The sequence below is a fragment of the Triturus cristatus genome, chromosome 12, assembly GCF_964204655.1.
Source record: "Triturus cristatus chromosome 12, aTriCri1.1, whole genome shotgun sequence".
Taxonomy (NCBI): domain Eukaryota; kingdom Metazoa; phylum Chordata; class Amphibia; order Caudata; family Salamandridae; genus Triturus; species Triturus cristatus.
The window spans coordinates 53,273,662-53,293,943 of NC_140595.1; the positions used below are offsets into that span (position 1 = coordinate 53,273,662).

The following is a 20,282-nucleotide window of genomic DNA, read 5'->3' on the forward strand; positions in this document are numbered from 1 at the left end:
AACTGATCTTGCCGTGCTGTGGATTTCCTTGGTGCCGTGGATGCTCTGGTGGGGGACGCTGCCGAGTTTTTCTTCAAATATATATATATATATATACACACACATACATACGTATACATCGATAGATCTTATTGGAAGAAGGGATTTGCAGTAAACTGTGCTGATACAACTGTTTGCCCTGAACCCTTTAAATAACAAAACGCCACTAATCAGCCCCAGCGATGACCCAGACGTAGATTCACTGGATTCTGCTTTCGGTTTTTGATTCCTGTTGCAGTTTTTGCCATGTAACTCGCTTAGGTTAGTAGCAGGGCAACTTAGTGTCACCAACCGCCTACCTGTCTTCAGGACCCCTTTTTTTGCAGGTTTATATAGCGCTAACTCGACCAGAAGGTATTGGAGCGCTTTACATGGGCACCAGTTACATTACAGATAGACACATTCATGTTTGTAGGCACAGGGAGATTAAGAGCTTTGCCCTGAATCACAGGATGTTGAGCCGGTTCCAAAGTCAGCAGCTCTGGCTGTTACACCGTGTCCTTCTCTCCTAGGCCTTGCTGTTTGAAGTTACTGTTACAGGCATATTAGCACAGTTTATTATCATTAAATAATGTTGAGGTGCTTAAGCACCTGTCTTAGAAGTATTACCAGGAAGTAGTCAGGCCAGTATGGTTTAAACTTGGCTTTAAAATGATTACATTCCAGCTCCTTTCACAGTTGCAAAGGAAGTGTTGTTCAAGGAGCTAGCCCCTATAATTCCAAGCCTTCCTGAGTCAATGGAAGTGAACCAAAACCACAACTCCCAGAGTGCATCAGGTACTTCTGCACTCCTTAACAGCAGTGAACAATTCCTGCTCAACACTTGTCATGTGAAACTCCTGTATAGCAACTGTTGTGGGGCTATTGCTGCACAACACACCGTGGGCCACTCCTGCACAACACACCGTGGGCCACCCCCTCACAACACACCGTGGGCCACTGCTGCACAACACACCGCGGGCCACTCCTGCACAACACACCGTGGGCCACTCCTGCACAACACACCGTGGGCCACCCCCTCACAACACACCGTGGGCCACTGCTGCACAACACACCGCGGGCCACTCCTGCTCAACACACCGTGGGCCACTCCTGCTCAACACACCGTGGGCCACTCCTGCACAACACACCGCGGGCCACCCCCTCACAACACACCATGGGCCACCCCCTCACAACACACCATGGGCCACTCCTACACAACACACCGTGGGCCACCCCCTCACAACACACCGTGGGCCACTGCTGCACAACACACCGCGGGCCACTCCTGCACAACACATCGTGGGCCACTCCTGCACAACACACCGTGGGCCACCCCCTCACAACACACCGTGGGCCACTGCTGTACAACACACCGCGGGCCACTCCTGCACAACACACCGTGGACAACTCCTGCACAACACACCGTGGGCCACTCCTGCACAACACACCGTGGGCCACTCCTCCAGAACACACCATGGGTACTCCTGCACAACACACCGTGGACAACTCCTGCACAACACACCGTGGGCCACTCCTGCACAACACACAGTGGGCCACTCCTGCACAAAACACAGTGGGCCACTCCTGCACAACACACCGTGGGTACTCCTGCACAACACACCGTGGGTACTCCTGCACAACACACCGTGGGCCACTCCTGCACAACACACCTTGGGCCACTTCTGCACAACACACCGCGGGCCACCCCCTTACAACACACCGTGGGCCACTCCTCCAGAACACACCATGGGTACTCCTGCACAACACACCGTGGACAATTCCTGCACAACACACCGTGGGCCACACCTGCACAACACACCGCGGGCCACCCCCTCACAACACACCGTCGGACACTCCTGCAGAACACACCATGGGTACTCCTGCACAACACACCGTGGACAACTCCTGCACAACACACCGTGGGCACTCCTGCACAACACACCGTGCGCCACTCCTGCACAACACACTGTGGGCCACTTCTCCAGAACACACCATGGGTACTCCTGCACAACACACCGTGGACAACTCCTGCACAACACACCGTGGGCCACTCCTGCACAACACACCGTGGGCCACTCCTGCACAACACACCGTGGGCCACTCCTGCACAACACACCGTGGACAACTCCTGCACAACACACCGTGGGCCACTCCTGCACAACACACCGTGGGCCACTCCTGCACAACACACCGTGGGCCACTCCTCCAGAACACACCATGGGTACTCCTGCACAACACACCGTGGACAACTCCTGCACAACACACCGTGGGCCACTCCTGCACAACACACAGTGGGCCACTCCTGCACAACACACAGTGGGCCACTCCTGCACAACACACAGTGGGCCACTCCTGCACAACACACAGTGGGCCACTCCTGCACAACACACAGTGGGCCACTCCTGCACAACACACAGTGGGCCACTCCTGCACAACACACAGTGGGCCACTCCTGCACAACACACCGTGGGTACTCCTGCAGAACACACCGTGGGCCACTCCTGCTCAACACACCTTGGGCCACTCCTGCTCAACACACCGTGGGCCACTCCTCCAGAACACACCATGGGTACTCCTGCACAACACACCGTGGACAACTCCTGCACAACACACCGTGGGCCACTCCTGCACAACACACAGTGGGCCACTCCTGCACAACACACAGTGGGCCACTCCTGCACAACACACCGTGGGTACTCCTGCACAACACACCGTGGGCCACTCCTGCTCAACACACCTTGGGCCACTCCTGCACAACACACCGTGGGCCACTCCTGCACAACACACCGTGGACAACTCCTGCACAACACACCGTGGGCCACTCCTGCACAACACACCGTGGGCCACTCCTGCACAACACACCGTGGGCCACTCCTCCAGAACACACCATGGGTACTCCTGCACAACACACCGTGGACAACTCCTGCACAACACACCGTGGGCCACTCCTGCACAACACACAGTGGGCCACTCCTGCACAACACACAGTGGGCCACTCCTGCACAACACACAGTGGGCCACTCCTGCACAACACACAGTGGGCCACTCCTGCACAACACACAGTGGGCCACTCCTGCACAACACACAGTGGGCCACTCCTGCACAACACACCGTGGGTACTCCTGCACAACACACCGTGGGCCACTCCTGCTCAACACACCTTGGGCCACTCCTGCTCAACACACCTTGGGCCACTTCTGCACAACACACCGCGGGCCACCCCCTTACAACACACCGTGGGCCACTCCTGCACAACACACCGCGGGCCACTCCTGCTCAACACACCGTGGGCCACTCCTGCTCAACACACCACGGGCCACCCCCTTACAACACACCGTGGGCCACTCCTGCACAACACACAGTGGGCCACTCCTGCACAAAACACAGTGGGCCACTCCTGCACAACACACCGTGGGTACTCCTGCACAACACACCGTGGGTACTCCTGCACAATACACCGTGGGCCACTCCTGCTCAACACACCTTGGGCCACTCCTGCACAACACACCACTCCTGATGGTCTCAGGCGGCTAAGACCTAAAGGTGAAAATCACCGAACAGGGTCACTTTCAAAGGAAAAGTGCAAGGGGCTGGGAGCGGCGCGGTGGGGGCTGGGGAGACAGCTGGTGCTTAGAACTTATGTTTACGGGAGCTCTGTGGGGTCTGCCCCAGTAGAGGCGAATCTTACAAAGCCCCCCCCCCCCCAGTAACTTACAGTCCGTGAAACTGAGAGGCCAGACACGGAGAGTAGAGTGGGGTCCCTCAGTCTGCACTAAGAGAAGACCCCTTTACTTTCAAGTGCACAGACTAGGGAGTGTTCCCTGCAAGCCAGGACCTCTGCAAGGCTGGTTGGGCTGGGGCAGAGTAAGTTGCATGCCACTTTACAGCCCGTCCGGATGGCCTTGTGCCTACGTTGGGGGCGATACAAACCCACATAAAATTCCCTCAGATTTTTCAAGATCCCTGGCGTAGGGGAGGCGGTAATGCCAGTGTATTGTATGGAAGCACAGCCTGGCAGAGCAGAGTGGGGCTGGATGCCTTATAGAGCAACAGGTGGCGAGACTGGCATTTCACTTGTCCCAGGGTGCTCAGCCAAGCACGTTCCAGCCGAAGGAAACAGCCTGTTCCTGCCACCCAGGGACGTTCACCTGATGCGACCTCGAATACCTGTGTGTCCAGAACAAAGGCGGGCACGGGCAGCACGGCTCTCGGGGACACCCTGGCCCCGCCCTTGCTCGCTCTCCCCGCACTTCCGGCTACCACACTGCTCTGTTGAAACTCTCTCACCCCTTATTGGGAGAACCACCTGAATGCAGCTTGTCCCCCCACAGCTCTACCCCTTACGTTCCCTGCAACTCAAGCGTTCATGTCCTCAACCCCGCTCCCTAACCATGCACCTGTCGCCCTCTACCTCACCGTGTGATCCTGCACCCATCACACTCGATTCTCCTCCCTTGGACAGTGCTTAATTTGAGCCAGTGCTTGCAGGTGGGGCCCCCCAGCACTCATTTTAGGGGACCAGCACTTATTTTCCGCTTCGGACTTTCACCCGGAGGATGAGAGAGAAAAACACAAAAGGGGAAAGAACTTGGAAGAGAAGGACAACCGTGACCAAGATTGAAATCAAAGCTGAAACAGAGCCTGCAAGTGGAATAAAGAGGCAGAGAGTGTCTGGTGGGGATGAAAGAGGCATGAGGTGGAAACAAGACCAGGCAGCCTCGGTATTTGGAACCCCTACATTCAGCGAGCCACCCTCGGACAAGATCTGAGCACATCTTTGGATGCCGGCACTTACTCTTTTACAAATTAAGCACTGTCTCCAGCCTGCCCTACTCTCACTTCTGTCCTCTCTTCGCCTAGACACTTTAACTTCTACCCGCAGCCTCCCCACATCTGTCAGCAACACCTCGCTCTCCCACAGGCTGGGTCACTAGTCTCGCACATTTTATTTTAGGATTTTGATAGAGCACTACAAGACTGAAAATTGGGCGTGAAAGAGTTAAAAGGTGGGAACAACACTTGCAGGGTGTCAGTGGATGCAAGAGGCTTTACAAACTGTGTGGGCAGGTCGGGGTAGTATACATTTGTGGTGTGCATCAATACAACAGCGGGGCACTTCAAAGACGGGCCCTGATTTCAAGTTTGGTGGACAGGCTACTCCGTCACAAACATGATGCATATCCCGTCCGCCCTCTTACAGCTGCATTACATCGAAGGCTCCCTGTTTGCCGTTTTTACTGATTTTTACAGCTAAAAACAGACAGAAAAGGCTGCGTCTCCTTTCTGTGTTTTCTTTTAATAGTGGAAAAATACAGCGAAGCGTGCTTCTGGGAGCGACCCTCCTTGTTGTCCTTCATGAATTCTGGTCCAACGGCTGAGCAGATAGACACCATAGGAGTTCGAAAACGGCGTGAGAGTTCCTTAAGTACAGGTATACAGCCGCGGCCCGTGGAGGGTGTTCCGTGGGGCGGAAAGGCGGGGCGGGGGTACTAAAAACCGGAATATGGATAATTGGAGGTAAGTAAACAATTGAATAAATAAAACGAATTTCGTAGCGCGCGCTGCATCGCATTTTGCGATGCAGGTCGCGCAACGAAATTCGTTTTATTTATTTAATTCTTTACTTACCTCCAATTATCCATATTCCGGTTTTTAGTGCCCCCCACCCTGCCCCTCCCCCGCCCCGCCTTTCCGCCCCACGGAACTCCCTCCAGGGGCCGCGGCTGCAGGTATATGTTAACATATATTGGTATATTATGATAATATTTAACTGTGGGTGTGGTGTTTTGTTATATTTAGCTTCTAAATTTGCTAAAACGTAACAGGCATCGAAATATAAGTGCCTGTTTATCAGTTAAATAAATGTGGAAATGTACCATTTTACGAATCCAGTTATTCTCAAAATACAAAATAAATATGGATAAATACCACCAAGATGATCCAAGAACAAAAAAATATGGGTAAATACAGATGGAAATCTTAAAAAAATAAATACCATATATTTGGGAGCCTCAATTATATCCCATGGCACTTATAATACAGTGATGAGAATATCTGTCCCTTTTGCGACGGGTATCCTATCCGCCAACTCTTAGTCCGATGCAGAGGCACCTAAAGGCTGTAGAACATTTGTAGAGAGCAGGAGTCCAATAGCGAGGCATGTAGTAGATCTTCTCTTGTATACTTACGCTCATGATACTTGAGTAGTCGATAATCTGGCTGCAATATTTTTGACACATGACACCTTTGAGCTCAATATATTCACTTTCGACACGCCACAATACCAACTACCCACATATCATCAAGGTAGACATAGATATGGAAGATTTACTATTCTTAATTTCAAATCAATTTATCTTGGAGGACATGTTAATAGTCTATATTGTGGGGTCGATCTAAGTGCAGTTCAATATTATAAATTTGGTCTTGTGGTAAAAAGTGTGGTGCGTTGTAGAACAACCTGCCTAACTAATGTTCACTAGGCACATCGCAATTTGCAACCCCCTGATATTGGGGTGAAGATGTGGCGTAACGGTCAGAGCTGCTGACTTTGGAACTGGGGAACCAGGCTCTAGTGTCGGCTCAACATTCTGGGATTCTGGGCCAATCACTTAATCTCCCTGTGCCTACCCAAAAATTAATGTATCCTTGTGTAACATAACTGGTGCTCCTGTAAAGCGCTCTAATACATTTGAGTCAAGTTTGCGCTATATAAATACATATATAAAAAAAAAAAAATCAAAGGGCCGGAACACCACCATCCCTGCGATTGCTTTTTAAGTCAGAGAGCTGTTTTTTTCTTCTAAAGCAACCTGATTTCCTTAATGGAACTGGCGCTTCTTTTTAAAAAAGTTTTCAAAAAGTGAAGGGGTTCCAAATGTGAATCATTTACCACCTCAACTTGGGGATGGGTAACTGATAAACGATCTGCGATCGTAGTTACAATTGCAAAACATTGATATATTTCATACTGGCTCTCGATTACGAAGGAACGTCCCTTACAAGTCCCTTACAAATTTTGATTCGCTGTGGTTCAGGGAACCCCATTTCAAATTCCAAAAACACTTTAACGAATCAGCATATGTCCATAGTACTTTTGGAAAAGGGAATTTGAGTTGCTTATCCTACGATTTTGCGAATTGCAGGGTTTGCGACTACAAAACCCCTTAGTACATCTGACCTCATGGCCATGCACATTTCAGAAGTAGTTGTGTGCTGTAGAGCATAACCTTTGACCTCGGCCACCTACCTGTTGCTGATAGATGCTCCCGGGATCCCTTGGTCCAAGGCCCACGAAGGGACGGTTTGCAGGAGGTGTACCGGGGGCAGAATAGGCTGCACAGAAAGAACGGAGAACACGTTATAAAGAACATATCAACTGACTAAGCTGGTTCACAGATTAAATAGCACGGCCTACATCACATACATAGATACATACGCCCTTTTAATTTAACTATAACGCATGGATTTTGCGTAATAATACATAGTTTCTTGGTGCAAAGCAGGGAATTATTGGATTTTCTAGCCCAAACATGGGGTAAAACCCAAAAAAATCTCGAGAGCTGGCCTCCCTGCAAACTAAAGTTATAACTACTCTAGTAATAAAAAAAAATCTCATATACGACACCCCAAAAAGTGTAGAATGCCTTACGTATTGCAACAGACGATGACAGCTGTGTGACAAGGTGTGCAGAGTAGAAAATGTGTATGGGTGGAAAGGGTTGTGCGGCATCCATGTTGCTGTAGTGCATGCATATACGATATGTTTCCATGTATAGTGTGGCATACATGTAGATAGCTAATATATGGTATAGTTATTTATGCAACTTGTGAATACATCTATGGATATGTAGATGGTATATATATATATATATATAGCTTACAAGTATATGTGGCATGAGAGTACCTATGTGGCAAATGGGTGTATAAGATGCGGATGTGTATGTGGTTGACTCAATGTTTTTATGTGTTGATTTGTGGCATGGGAGAATATGTAATGCATGTCAGATGCATGGATTGAGTATACATGAAGCATTGGAACGTATGGACTATGTACATCCATTTGCAGGTAAGGTGCAAGTGTGCATGGTGAAAACACATGTACTGCATATGTGCATGTGTATGCAAAGTAAAAGTGTGCAAATGCGTGCACTTTGTTGGATAACATACTGTGTGAGGGATGCATGTACATTAATTGTCCATGGGTATGTATACACTTTTCGATGAATGCCAGTCTCTGTTGTGTGTTGGTATTTGCATGTAAGATGGACGGGACCGTACTCATTTGCACAAATGATGCCTGCACCCCATTATCGATAATGTCTTAGACACTGTGAACACATCCCGTCTGCTCTGTCGCGACGCATGACGTATGGAAATTTTATATGATGCTGATGTTCCTTCTATAATTTATTTTTTTACCTTCAAAGAGGCATTCAGTCGATGCTTATCAACATATTTTGGGGTTGTTTTATATTTTAAATACTAGCCAAGGTAAAATATATGAGTGGAGAGTTTGTTAGCAAACATTTGCATGGTATGTGTGTGTATGTGAGAATGTGAGTGGTGTGTCTGTGTGATCAGGAGGGGTCAGGATTGTCGCTCTGTGAGTGGAGTGCTTGTGTGTGTGCGCACGAGTATTAAACTGTGTGCAAACATGAGTGGCGTGCCCGTGCTCATGTGGGGAGAGTATATGTCTGTGAGCTTCCTGCCCTTCTACTACCATATGCAACATATCCATCTTGTCTCACATTCACCAGTCATGTGGCCTCACACCATCTAACATGTCCCTTGCATCAGGCATTCCATCCTATGTCAGATGTCACGTTTGTCGAATATTGCCATGTATCATCCCAGGGAGAATTGAATGGCGCTATATCACGGTTATCGACCTACAACAATATTGTATCCCATATATCGCCTACCACTACATCATCATGGTAAGTATATAATTACTATTCCTAGCTCCACCTCCACTATACTTATGATGCCATGATAATGGTTAGGTTGATGAAGTGGATGAGAAATTTTAGTCATGTAATATATAACACATGCGATACAGTGTTATATTACCCCCATATAATGTCCTGTAATAGACATTTCCTCGGATATTGTCTATTGTCTCCATCTCTCAGATTTTCTGCCATTGTCCGATAATGCCCCAGAAATCTACCAAAATAATCTGGTCCTAGGCTCCATCTGAGTTTTGCCCCATATAGGACGCCACCCTAGTTTGATATTGCCTAATATCAGGATTATACCATGTGCCAGATGTCACCCAGTATCAGGCCTTCTCCGGTAAGGGTTCACCTGAAGTATTACCCCTTGTCGTATGTGACATCCTCATAAATGTTGCCTTTTCTCAGCTATTGTCATATGTCATATATGTTACCCTCTGACAGAAATTACCTTATACACAGTACTGTCTTGTGATAGATGAACCCAGATAAACACTCCTCATGTCACGCCATCTCAAATGTCATTGCATGCCATATCACCTCCTCACATGTATGTGCTTGTGTTAGGTATTGGCTTTATGTCCGATAGTCACTCATGTCAGATATTGCCCCAAATGCCATATGTCACCTCAACATCGCATGGATATCATCTTATCTCTGATATCACCTAAATATTGCTCGATGTCAAATTCTTCCTACACTAAATATCCCCAGGTGCCAAATATCCCTTATATCAGATATCTTCATGTCGGATATTCAAAATATATAATCTCTGTCAGATATGTCCATAGATATCATGGCACATAAAATGACACTCCGTATCAGACTTTGCCCTGCCAGATAACACCTTGTGTCAGGTAATACGCTGTGAAAAATATCACACTGTGTCACATATTACTCCAGACACCGCATCATATCTGATACCGCCCTGCGGCATGTTACCCATGGCATGTATATATTGTCCCGTTTTAGATACCGCCACTGATGTTGTCCCTTGTCAGATATCTCCTACTTATGGAACCATATCTGACACCACCTCAGATATCACCTCATGCCAGATACGACCTTTGATATCAGAACATATTAAATACCTTTTCCGACACCAGAAATGATCCTTCTCAGATATCTTGGTGTGTCAGATATCTCGACATGCCCGAAATGTCACTTTTTGTCGAATATTGCTCAGTCTGAAATCGCCCCATGTCATCTTAAACCCCAAATAATTCTCCCCATATTGGCCCATTTTAGGCATTACCCAGGATATAGCCCCATGCCAGAACTCCCCCAGGACAGCACCCAATGAAATACCCTTGATCATGCCCTCATCAAGCAGAGCCCCACCCATGCCAGGCACCCACCATGACACTCTACCGCGCTTATATCTGGTATTCGCTCTGCTTACTGGGAGAAGTGGGAGAGGACGTCCCTCCGTCTGACGCGGTGGTGGTTGATTTGGAGTCGGGAGGCATTGTCAGTCGGGTCATGCCTGGGGGTGCCGGCGCCAGCATTTGTGAAGAAATGTAGTGGCTGGGGACCTTGACTTGTCCACTTCCATTCAGCTGAGGGAACAGAACAGACAAAGACGAGGCTCAGCACAGCAGACAAAGCAATCACCTTTAAACAACGTATCGCTGGCAGGACCCCACGCGCGTATCGTGCCGGGTCGCGGCTGCGAGCCACGTCTACCCGCTCAACCAAAGCCACCACTGCGGACAGCACGTAGGCCATGGTCAAGAAGAGGACCTGTGCCCACATGGTGCCCAGCAGACCCACATAGAAGGGAGCAATTGGCCACACCACCCCCATCTGGCATGAGTTTCCTGGCTCTTCGTCAACAATCTTCTGGGTTTTTACGGGTCCCCAAAATAATGTTTTTTCTCAGCACAGAAATGGGCATGCCACAAAGCCTGTATCTACTTGGTGGATTTAGCTCTCGGCCACTATGGTCTTTTTAGAGGCCTGGTTTGTAAACCGCACTCCTTCAGTCCAAATGTCAGCGTCTTTTTCTGCGCTGTGTGCCTATGCGCCTGACGTCAGTGTCTCTGGGTTCACCTATTCATCACCCAAGGGCCTGGTTGCTAACCCGTCCTATAACATAGTTGAACCTGACTGAACAAGCCCTGTGTACCCTATAACTGTTCCTTGTATATGTCCCACCACTAAATGGATCAGCACTCAATGTTCCTGCAAGACCAGGTGTTATCTCAGTCACTCTACCACTAAATGCAGAAATCTCGCGATACACCACACAATCGGATATGACACATGTACATGCACCTCGTCATGGAGATGTCCATTTGCACCGAGACAGGTAACCCCAACCACGGGATACTGATACACAGGTGACTACCCCCTTCTTTTGGCCTTATTCAGTGGTGCATGCTGAATACGTAGATAGTACTGTAAGGGGTAATTCCATTACTGCTATGTTTTACCTTCAGTTTTAGAGTTTTGTGGAAATGTACGGGTATTCGTGTTTCTGCATATCTCTGCCAATTGCACCAACATCTAGGACATTTCTTTAAATTATGAGCTAGTAAAAATATCCAATAACTTGGGTCACCTGAAATTTTATGAATGTGATATATTTTACTATTAATGGTAACAGCTTTCATTAAATACAGCCAAGGGTTTAAAAAAAGGTAAAAGCCCACGTCTAAGTACATTATTGAGAAATTTACTAGCGGTCACTTTGTTATGCAAGCTGTCCCCATCTCTTCAGGCACACCTCTAAATAACACCTCTAAATATAGCGGTAACTCTTCCCCGTAACAGGATTAACACTGACTGGCATTACCACTGTATTAACTGGCTCCCTTAAATGAGGGTTTTGGTTTCTACTAGCTCTAAGCTGCCAGTTCCATTGAACACCCAATAGTACGGCAGCCATCTTGGGTTCACAAAGTAAACAATGTGACAAAATGGATGCTACCTCCATTTGAAACTGAGGGAAAGCTGCAGGCCCTCAGGGGCGGAACAATATGAGCTAAGCACAACTACTGAAGAGAGACAGTTTTATATGAAATAACAATATATTTGTATTTGACAATTTCACTAATGTTTTTAGGATGCAATAGTGACCCACCCTGGTGCACACATTTCACTTCACAGTCCCACAGCCCATAATTATAGACAAACACATACACAAGACATTTGCGTTCACACACATGCGCACACGTATGCACGCTGCCTTGACTCACCCCTCACAAGCATGAAACCTCAACAGTCATCCATCGCCCATCAAACAGAGCAATGCATTCGGTCTCCATCCAGAAACTTTTTTTAGGTCTCGCTAGCGTAGGCTGCGCACATGTGCAGTCTCGCTGGCGAGATTTAACGTTTATGGGATTTTTTAGTAAGGGGCATTAAGCCCCGCCCTCTTTCCCATCGGCCGGCGTCACTGTTTATGCTAAACGGTGGCCAGCCATTGGGAAAGAGGTTAGTGTGACGTACACTTTTCTCTTTTTTGGCCGTCCCACTTGGACGGATTGGCCTGCATTCCTTCTGCTGCAAAAGGTTTGTTATCTTTATGGGGGCAAACACATGGCCCCATAAAGATAATAATATTCCTTTTGCGGCAGAAGGAAAGCAGGCCGAGGCCGTCCAAGTGGGACGGCCAAAAAAGAGAAAAGTGTACATGGCGAGCGCTTTTTTACCCTTAACTTTGGGTATAATCACGGCACCTGCGCTTTCTTTTAACATTAAAAGTAAAGCGCGGGTGCCGCGATTATACCAAAAGTAAAGAAATAGAAAAAACATCTATTTCTTTACTTTTGGTATAATCACGGCACCTGCGCTTTACTTTTAACATTAAAAGTAAAGCACGGGTGCCGCGATTATACCAAAAGTAAAGAAATAGAAAAACATCTATTTCTTTACTTTTGGTATAATCGCGGCACCCGCGCTTTACTTTTAATTTTATAAGTAAAGCGCGGATACCTGGCGAACGCTTGTTCTTTTAGCCTACAGGAGACCATTGTATATGGAGTTGTGATCCTCATGCACCGTGTGACTATAGGTGTGCTAACCACCCCCTTTACATTAGAGAAGACAGAGACTGGCAAACTTACACAACAGGCTGCATACAAAGACTTACTATCTGGTGATGGAAGGTGTTCCGAATACACAAAGCAGGATCGTGTGGATGCACAACACAATCACAGCACAACACTTACATAAAATAAGACTCACAGCATATACACAAACATGTACTGGTAAACAAATGTATACTAATGAACCACAAGAAATGCACTTTCAGCAACTCATTCACAAAGACAGCTATTCAATGTACATCATCTATACATATATAACATACGTGCTAGTGTACACAAATACAGCTGGGTGTACAATCTGATTCATACACAGTCTCGCTGACTTCTGCCGCAGGTAAGGTATCAAGCTTGCAACCAGCCAGGTCACTGACAAAGCCCCCAAGTGCCTCAACAAAGGCGACCTGTGTCTCCTCGCCATCTTGGAGTTATCCATGACCTTCGGCACTGTTAGTGGTCCACTGAACAAACAAGGATAGTGACCACACTGTCTGCAAACTTATTCCTTCAGTCCTCTCAGACAAACAACCGTGGGCCAATTCTTAAAGCTTTTTGGCCACCCATGAAGAAATTTGGTGGGCAAAAAAACTTTGCACGTGTTCTTTTATCTTTTGCAAAAAGTATATTTTCTAATACAACAATTCCATCAGGCTAGTAGAATTTCTGCTTTCACAAATCCATTGTGAGTGGTGGATCTGTGGTCATTTTTGGGTCTCATCTTAGAGCATATGCGCTGTCTGTTGCGAAACATTTTGTTAACTTACAGTAGGCTTCGAGCCCGCCCATTACTTACTAGTGCTCGGCTTCATTGTCGCTCTTATTTGCTTACTTCTAATTCTTTGGCACGTGTGGGCTTCACTTCCTCTCCTTGGATTAACCCACCTCCCCACAGAAGCATGGACCCATTACTTGTGTCCTTCCACAGCTCTTTTTTAGGTGTTACTTTTTTCTTTTTGTTTAAGCACTCTGAGAGTTGTGTGTTTTCTTGCTCTTGCCCACGTACACATCTTGCTCACTCCCGGGGTGCTGCTCCCTGCTGTTGTCTTCTTTTTCCACCACCTTCTCAGAGCACATTCTCTTGTTCCTTTGCTACCCCCACATTCCTCTGTCACTCCCTCTGCACCCTCCTCTTGTTCATTTCCTGCACCCTTCATGTTGCTTACCCCCAACCGCATCCCCCTTCTGTTGCTTGCCCCACCGTCACTCCCTCTCTGTGTTGCCGCCTCTTTTATTGCTCCCCTCTTCCCCACGTTGCTTCATACATCCCCTCTCATTTCTTCCCCTCTCAGTGTCGCTTTCCCTCACATTGCTTGCCCCACCCTATGTTGCTTCCCTCCACTAGAACTACTTTGTTTCCTAACCAATCCAACTCAGATCTGCAAGCAAAAAAGAAAGGAACAAGCATTGAAAATGCAATAGGTCTTGCCTTTGATTAAGTTGAAGCCATTTGCTTTGCTAATGGTGTTGTAGAGCAAAGCAAATGGCTTTAACTTAATAAAAGGCGAGACCTATTGCATTTTCAATGCTTGTTGCCTAAAGGAACGGGTTTCTCAACAGAGAGCAATGATTTACGGAGTGAATAAATAGTTACATGTACAATGCAGATGTTTGCATCATATAGTCATGTTGGTTTGCACTTGTTGTGTGTTTGCACGACCGCGCCAGGATTTCTTTTCGAAATCCCAACAAAAAATGAGATAGCTGCCCTCAGATGTTAGAGGAAAGTTACAGAAGACCCCAGGCTCTTTCTAGCTGGCCTTGGTGAATGGCCTGTAGGGGGCAGGTGGGGTAGATAGGGGTGTGCATGACCTGGGTGCAGGGGTGGGGGGGGATGTCCCATCTGCATGTCATGATCAAAGGTGCACCGCCCCAAATCTTTTCATATATGCATGGCACGGGCATTAATACACTCAAAAATAATTAAGAACAGCTGTTTACTGATCAAATACTGCGATTCAATTAGCAGCCGGAATTATTGCAACAAACAAGCAGGGTAGCGGGTATACAAAATGAACAGCTGCCATCAAATTCACTATGTACTCCAGAAACACTCATATTTAAAGTGTATCGAGCTTTTTAAAAGTATGCCCACATGTGTGCTAGTCTGTCTACATCAGTCTATCGATCTATGCGTTTTATGGAAGTTCATGTTATTGATAAAGTTCTTCCCTCCCCCCTCAACCCCCCCTCGCCTCTGCTAGCGCTCTGAAGTGGTCTCAAGCCTGAATTGAGCGCTTTACAAGCAACCAACTTAACTTCTCACTTTATTCACACCCCACCCCCTTCAGTCAGTGAAACCATCTGACTCTGCATGGTGTTGTACAATGGATCGCCCCCCAGGCCTCTGTCTGCAGCCACTAGTAAAATCTTCGGGGGAGGGGCGGGGCATGTTGACCACCGTAAATGTCCAACAGACACCAAGCTTCAGAACCGTGTTACTGATTACAAAAAAATGCATTCATTTATTGTAATATAAACGTGTGTCATGTCCCTGTAAGCTCTGTAAATTCCATCTGCCATTATTCCTGAATTTAATGCTGCTGCTCTGTTTACCGGCGTCGGATGGATTTTTGACCCACCTTTCCCTGTGGGTCGTGGCAGATGTTAGAGGAGAGCATTTAACTCACTGAGCCACCTCGCCAGATCTGCAGGGGAGTACCCCACAATGCACAAAAAAATCCTCCAGCACGCGCCCACATATAATAACAGAAACATCAATTGAAAACTGTCCGTTCTCTTTTCCTTTTATTCCTTTGTGATCTTTTGTTCAGTTGTTATAATCTTTAGCCACAAAAGCCAACACGTGTTTCGTCGCACAATGGGAAATGTCCTGCGACTTCCTCAGGGCTATATGTTTCCTTGCAAAAGTCCTTATAGTCGGTTGTACTTCCATCCCTCTAGTGTCATGGTAGTCTATTCCAGTCTTCTTATCGTTCTCATTTTAAGTCTGTAATTCTCCCGTTTGATATCCTCAATGGGTGAGTATTTCTCAATTTAATTCTCCACAGTTATGGAGTCAATCACGGCCGTGTACCCGTTTCCGGTACGCAGAGTCCCTCTCTGTCCGATATGCAGCGAGCACGCTGTGTGTCCTGAGTGGTACAACCAGGGCCACTGGAATTATGCGACTGTGCAGCAATTTTCGCATACTTGTAGATTTGCCACATAATCCATCATCTGCCGCATAATCTCCAGATTTTATCAACAAAAAAAATTGTTTCCAGCTCAAATGGTTCAAAAGTTAGTTAAACGCAAGGACAGGTGTTGGAGCGCAGTGGAAGAACCATTCCAAAGGTTGACTGGTAACCTTAATGTAGCTTATTGCTATATTTGGGTGTTAAAGTGGTACTTATGAGGTACAACTAATGCCCAGTATTAAAAAGTTTAAAAATGACTAAGTAATTAAGTTATACTATCATAAAATGAGAAGCAAAATTTGTCTTTTCATGCCACACAATTTATTCAACCCTGCTGCATAATTTGGCCGTCCCCAGCCGCATAATTCCAGTGGCACTGGGTATAACGTACTTAAGCGATTTATTTCCTTCGAGGTAGGTGCTGCTGGGTAGCGCACTCTCACCGATAGACTGTGTGGTGAATAAGGCTTTTACTGAGGCAGGGCCTAGCCAGGGCACCATGGGCCCTAATGCAAAAAAAGAAAAATAATGAAGGTGCAGTGGGCCCCTGACACCTCTGGTCCCGGTGCCACTGCACCTGCTGCACCATCGACAGCTACGCCCCTACGGCTGTGACATCTCCTGCCTGTTTCTAGCACTGACCGTCTGCAGAGGGCTGCGAGTTTACCTCAGCTGCAGCGTGCTGCGTTTGGAGCTCTCCACCAGGGGGCGCCTGACATCCACTCACCCGCCCGGAGCCGCGGCTTTCACGGTTTACGCTCCAGGGCCCCGCACTCCGGTCCCTGATAAGGATGGCGCCACGGAGCCCTTCTACGCCCCCTGGCACCAGGTGGCACCGATCCCAGCCTCGGCAGGGCGATGACTGCACTTACCAGTCCGTAACTATCCGGCCCCAAACTCCCTACAAACCCTGCCAGCCCCGCCCCCCCCCCCCCCCCCCCCACGCTTCACACCCCTGCCCGGAAACTCAGAAATCGAGGCTCCAATCAGCCCCTTAAGTAACTAAGCATAAACTGCGCGCCTCTGATTAGAACATTTGATCTAACCCCAGAAATACAGATGTTATGCGCAGCAACGTTTCATAGGTACACACGGAGTGTAGGTGGGTGGCAAAGAGTCCGAATCGGTGAGTGGGGAGCTGCGAAAAAGTGTGGGCTGCCACCCTTTTGGCTTTGTCAAAGCTTGTTTTGCTATGATTTTAGTAAAGCTATTTTGTTGGGGGGCTGCTGAAGCCTCATAGACCTAAAAAAAAAAAATAATGGCTAAAAGCAAATATATTTGGTGGTCTCAAAAAGCGCACATTGCCGCAGTAGTCCTTGGCATTGAGGGGAAGGACATTCGGTGCTGAATCGGAAATGGCCCTAGTGAAAGAACAGAAAAACATCACTGACAGTGAAGTCAGCCAATAGCTGGAGTGGACTAAACCATCCCCATCCTGTGGTGGGCGGATGAAAAATGTGAATGGCACAACAAGAGGCCAATGGATGAAGAGGGCCGGGTGAAAGCCCACATCACTAGGCTCTTTCTCTCTCTCTCTCTCTCTTTTATATATACATATATATATATATCCAAATCATGCTCCTTTGCTGTAGGCACAGAAGTCAAGCACACATGGGTTCACAGGAAAGCAGCGCTTTATTGAAATCACTCGGCATGACGCATTTCGTTCGATTGAACTTCCCCAGATGCCGTAATTACGTGAGTTACTCCAGCCCACACTTTAAAACTACAATGTCCATCTACGATTGGCTGGGAACATTGCAGGCATTGCTATAGGGAAAACCTGGCTCGGACTTAGACATGTAAGTCCGTGCGGAGCAGAAACCAAGCGTAAGTACTTGCCCCAGTGGGCGGTGTCTGCTCCATTCCCCCAGCTTGCCTAAGGTCTTTTGCGGGCGCGATTTTTCACTGGCAGCAGCTCACCCGATCCCTCACCTCACCGCTATACACATATATATATACATACACACACACACACACATATATATATATATATATATATATACATACACATATATATATGTATATATATATATACACGCACACGTAGAGAGGGAGCCAGACCACAGGACAGACTTATGCTATGGAATAAACAGAGTGACCCATGACCCTTCTTTAGACAATGGAAATGAGGTTGTTGCAGCTGTGTGGCAGAAGGCGCTAGGATATAGAACCCTGGTGTCCAGGTGAACGGCTGCTGGGTCTGTGTTGAATGGTGTAGGTAAAGTGCCACGCGTGTCCCCTGCAAAAACTTGGTAATTTCACATTATTAATAAATGTCTGTTGGAATAATTTTATGTTTACTGATGCCAAACATTTCTGTCAATAGTGCATCACCCAACAACCAAATGCAAAAGAAATACACACAACCGGGTACCCTTAAACTACGATATTTACACCAAATAAATATTTTATTTAAAGTTTCTTATACAGAAATGAGAAGATGGTTTTGAATATGTTAAGTGTCATTTAAAATCAATTTTACTCAATGCATGTTGAGAACTGGAGAGTTAAGACAATAAAGTTCATATTTTGGACTTTAGTAGAAAATAACGAGATTGTGTTACAACTGGTGGTGGTTTTAGCAAGCGTGGTGTGTGGCTGTTCTGTATATAATGAAACAGACACATTATATTTGAGTAGAAGTGAGTTTTCCAGTTCTTCTGTTATGTTTGCATCATTAGCATGTTGGGAATTGTTTCGGAGTCTAGCCTGTAATGTATTAGAAAGGCTTCATCAGGGCTAGGAAACTTCTTTCGATGTTAATATCTCAGCACGAGGCAATGAATAACATTATAGAATTAAAAAAAGTCGATATTCTACAGCAACAATTGCTTTTGCTCCACTCAGGTGCAGCTTGCGTGCTAAAAAAATATCCTTATTGTGTGAATGTATATAAATCATATACGTGTGTGTGTGTGTATGTATGTAATAAATGCAGATGTGCCAAGTGTAATATGCTATTTCTTACACCTCCATCTGGGATCGGATCTGCCATATCTTGTGCTGTATCTTAACTATTTAACATTGATCTCATGTCCTCTGCTCGGTAACATCTGTAAAGCGCTCTGATACCCGTGAGGGTCTTGTTCGCGTTATATAAAACCTTCAAATAAATACATTTGTTGAGTGTGGGGAGGGGTCATGACGCACAAGAGGCAAAGTCTTCAGTGAGTCAGGATGGACGTCTCTCGACAATAGAAATAAATAACATAGTATACCCTGCACGTCTGCATACATGGTTTTATGCCAGATCATTTTTCAGGTGAGAAACCTTGGCGTGCTGTTGGACTGTCAGCTAAATTTCTCGGCCCAGGTGAACAGCCTTGCCTCATCATGCTTTTTCTTAATAACGACCTTGAGAAAGATCTTCCCTTTTATTACGTCAGAGCTATGTAAGACAGTGGTGGTGGCGCTTCTGCTGTCCAAGCTGGACTATTGCAATGCCCTACTGCTAGGGATAAACAAGGCCCAGTTGAGCAGGTTACAGTCTTTGCAGAATGCCGCCGCAAGACTGCTTTTGGACATCCCTAGAGATCAATCCATCTCGGCGGGAATTAGAACTTTACACTGGCTCCCCGTACAACAGCGAGTGGAATTCAAGGCGTTATGCCTGGTCCATAAAGCCGTCTTTGGGGGAGGAGCCAAGGATATTCAGAAAATACTGACTCCCTATATTCCCGGCCGTGCCCTAAGATCTAGCACCCTGAGTCTTCTTCAGGTGAGCAGGATTAGGAGAGCTAGGTGGGGAGGAAGAGCCTTTTCAAACTGCGCCGCAGGACTCTGGAACAAGCTCCCTCTTTCCCTAAGATCTTTACCAAACCATCAACGCTTCAGGAAGGTCCTGAAGACATGGTTGTTTTAAGGGAGTTTTCGCTTAAGACTGATTCATCTCCACACTTACCAGCGCCAAGACGCTACGGCATTCGAGCGCTTTAAAAACTCATATCCTATCCGTGTTTGGTTATGCATTTAATCAAAACCAGAATTAAAGGGGTTCAATTTGTGCAGCAGGGTAAAATCACACTCAAGAGATTTCATTTTTTCTATGCGTAAAGTATTGGGTACACGGAATCTGTGAGGCAGCAGACGCGCGTTTTCTCGTGGCACATTTTCTG

The 20,282-nt window shown here is 47.0% G+C and overlaps 1 protein-coding gene across 4 annotated transcripts in view; it reads right to left on the reverse strand.

Annotated features, from left to right (window-relative positions):
* Positions 1–20,282, reverse strand: part of NFIC (nuclear factor I C) — a 301,802-nt gene that overhangs the window by 7,697 nt on the left and 273,823 nt on the right. For 2 of the 4 annotated variants that reach the window (XM_085639057.1, XM_085639058.1), the window contains 2 exons: positions 10,381–10,537; positions 7,271–7,356 (listed from right to left, as the gene is read on the reverse strand). In XM_085639057.1, coding sequence (XP_085495183.1) covers positions 7,271–7,356; positions 10,381–10,537 — 243 coding nt within the window. The remainder of the gene's footprint in view (positions 1–7,270; positions 7,357–10,380; positions 10,538–20,282) is intronic. The other 2 variants (XM_085639059.1, XM_085639060.1) reach the window with 1 other exon arrangement.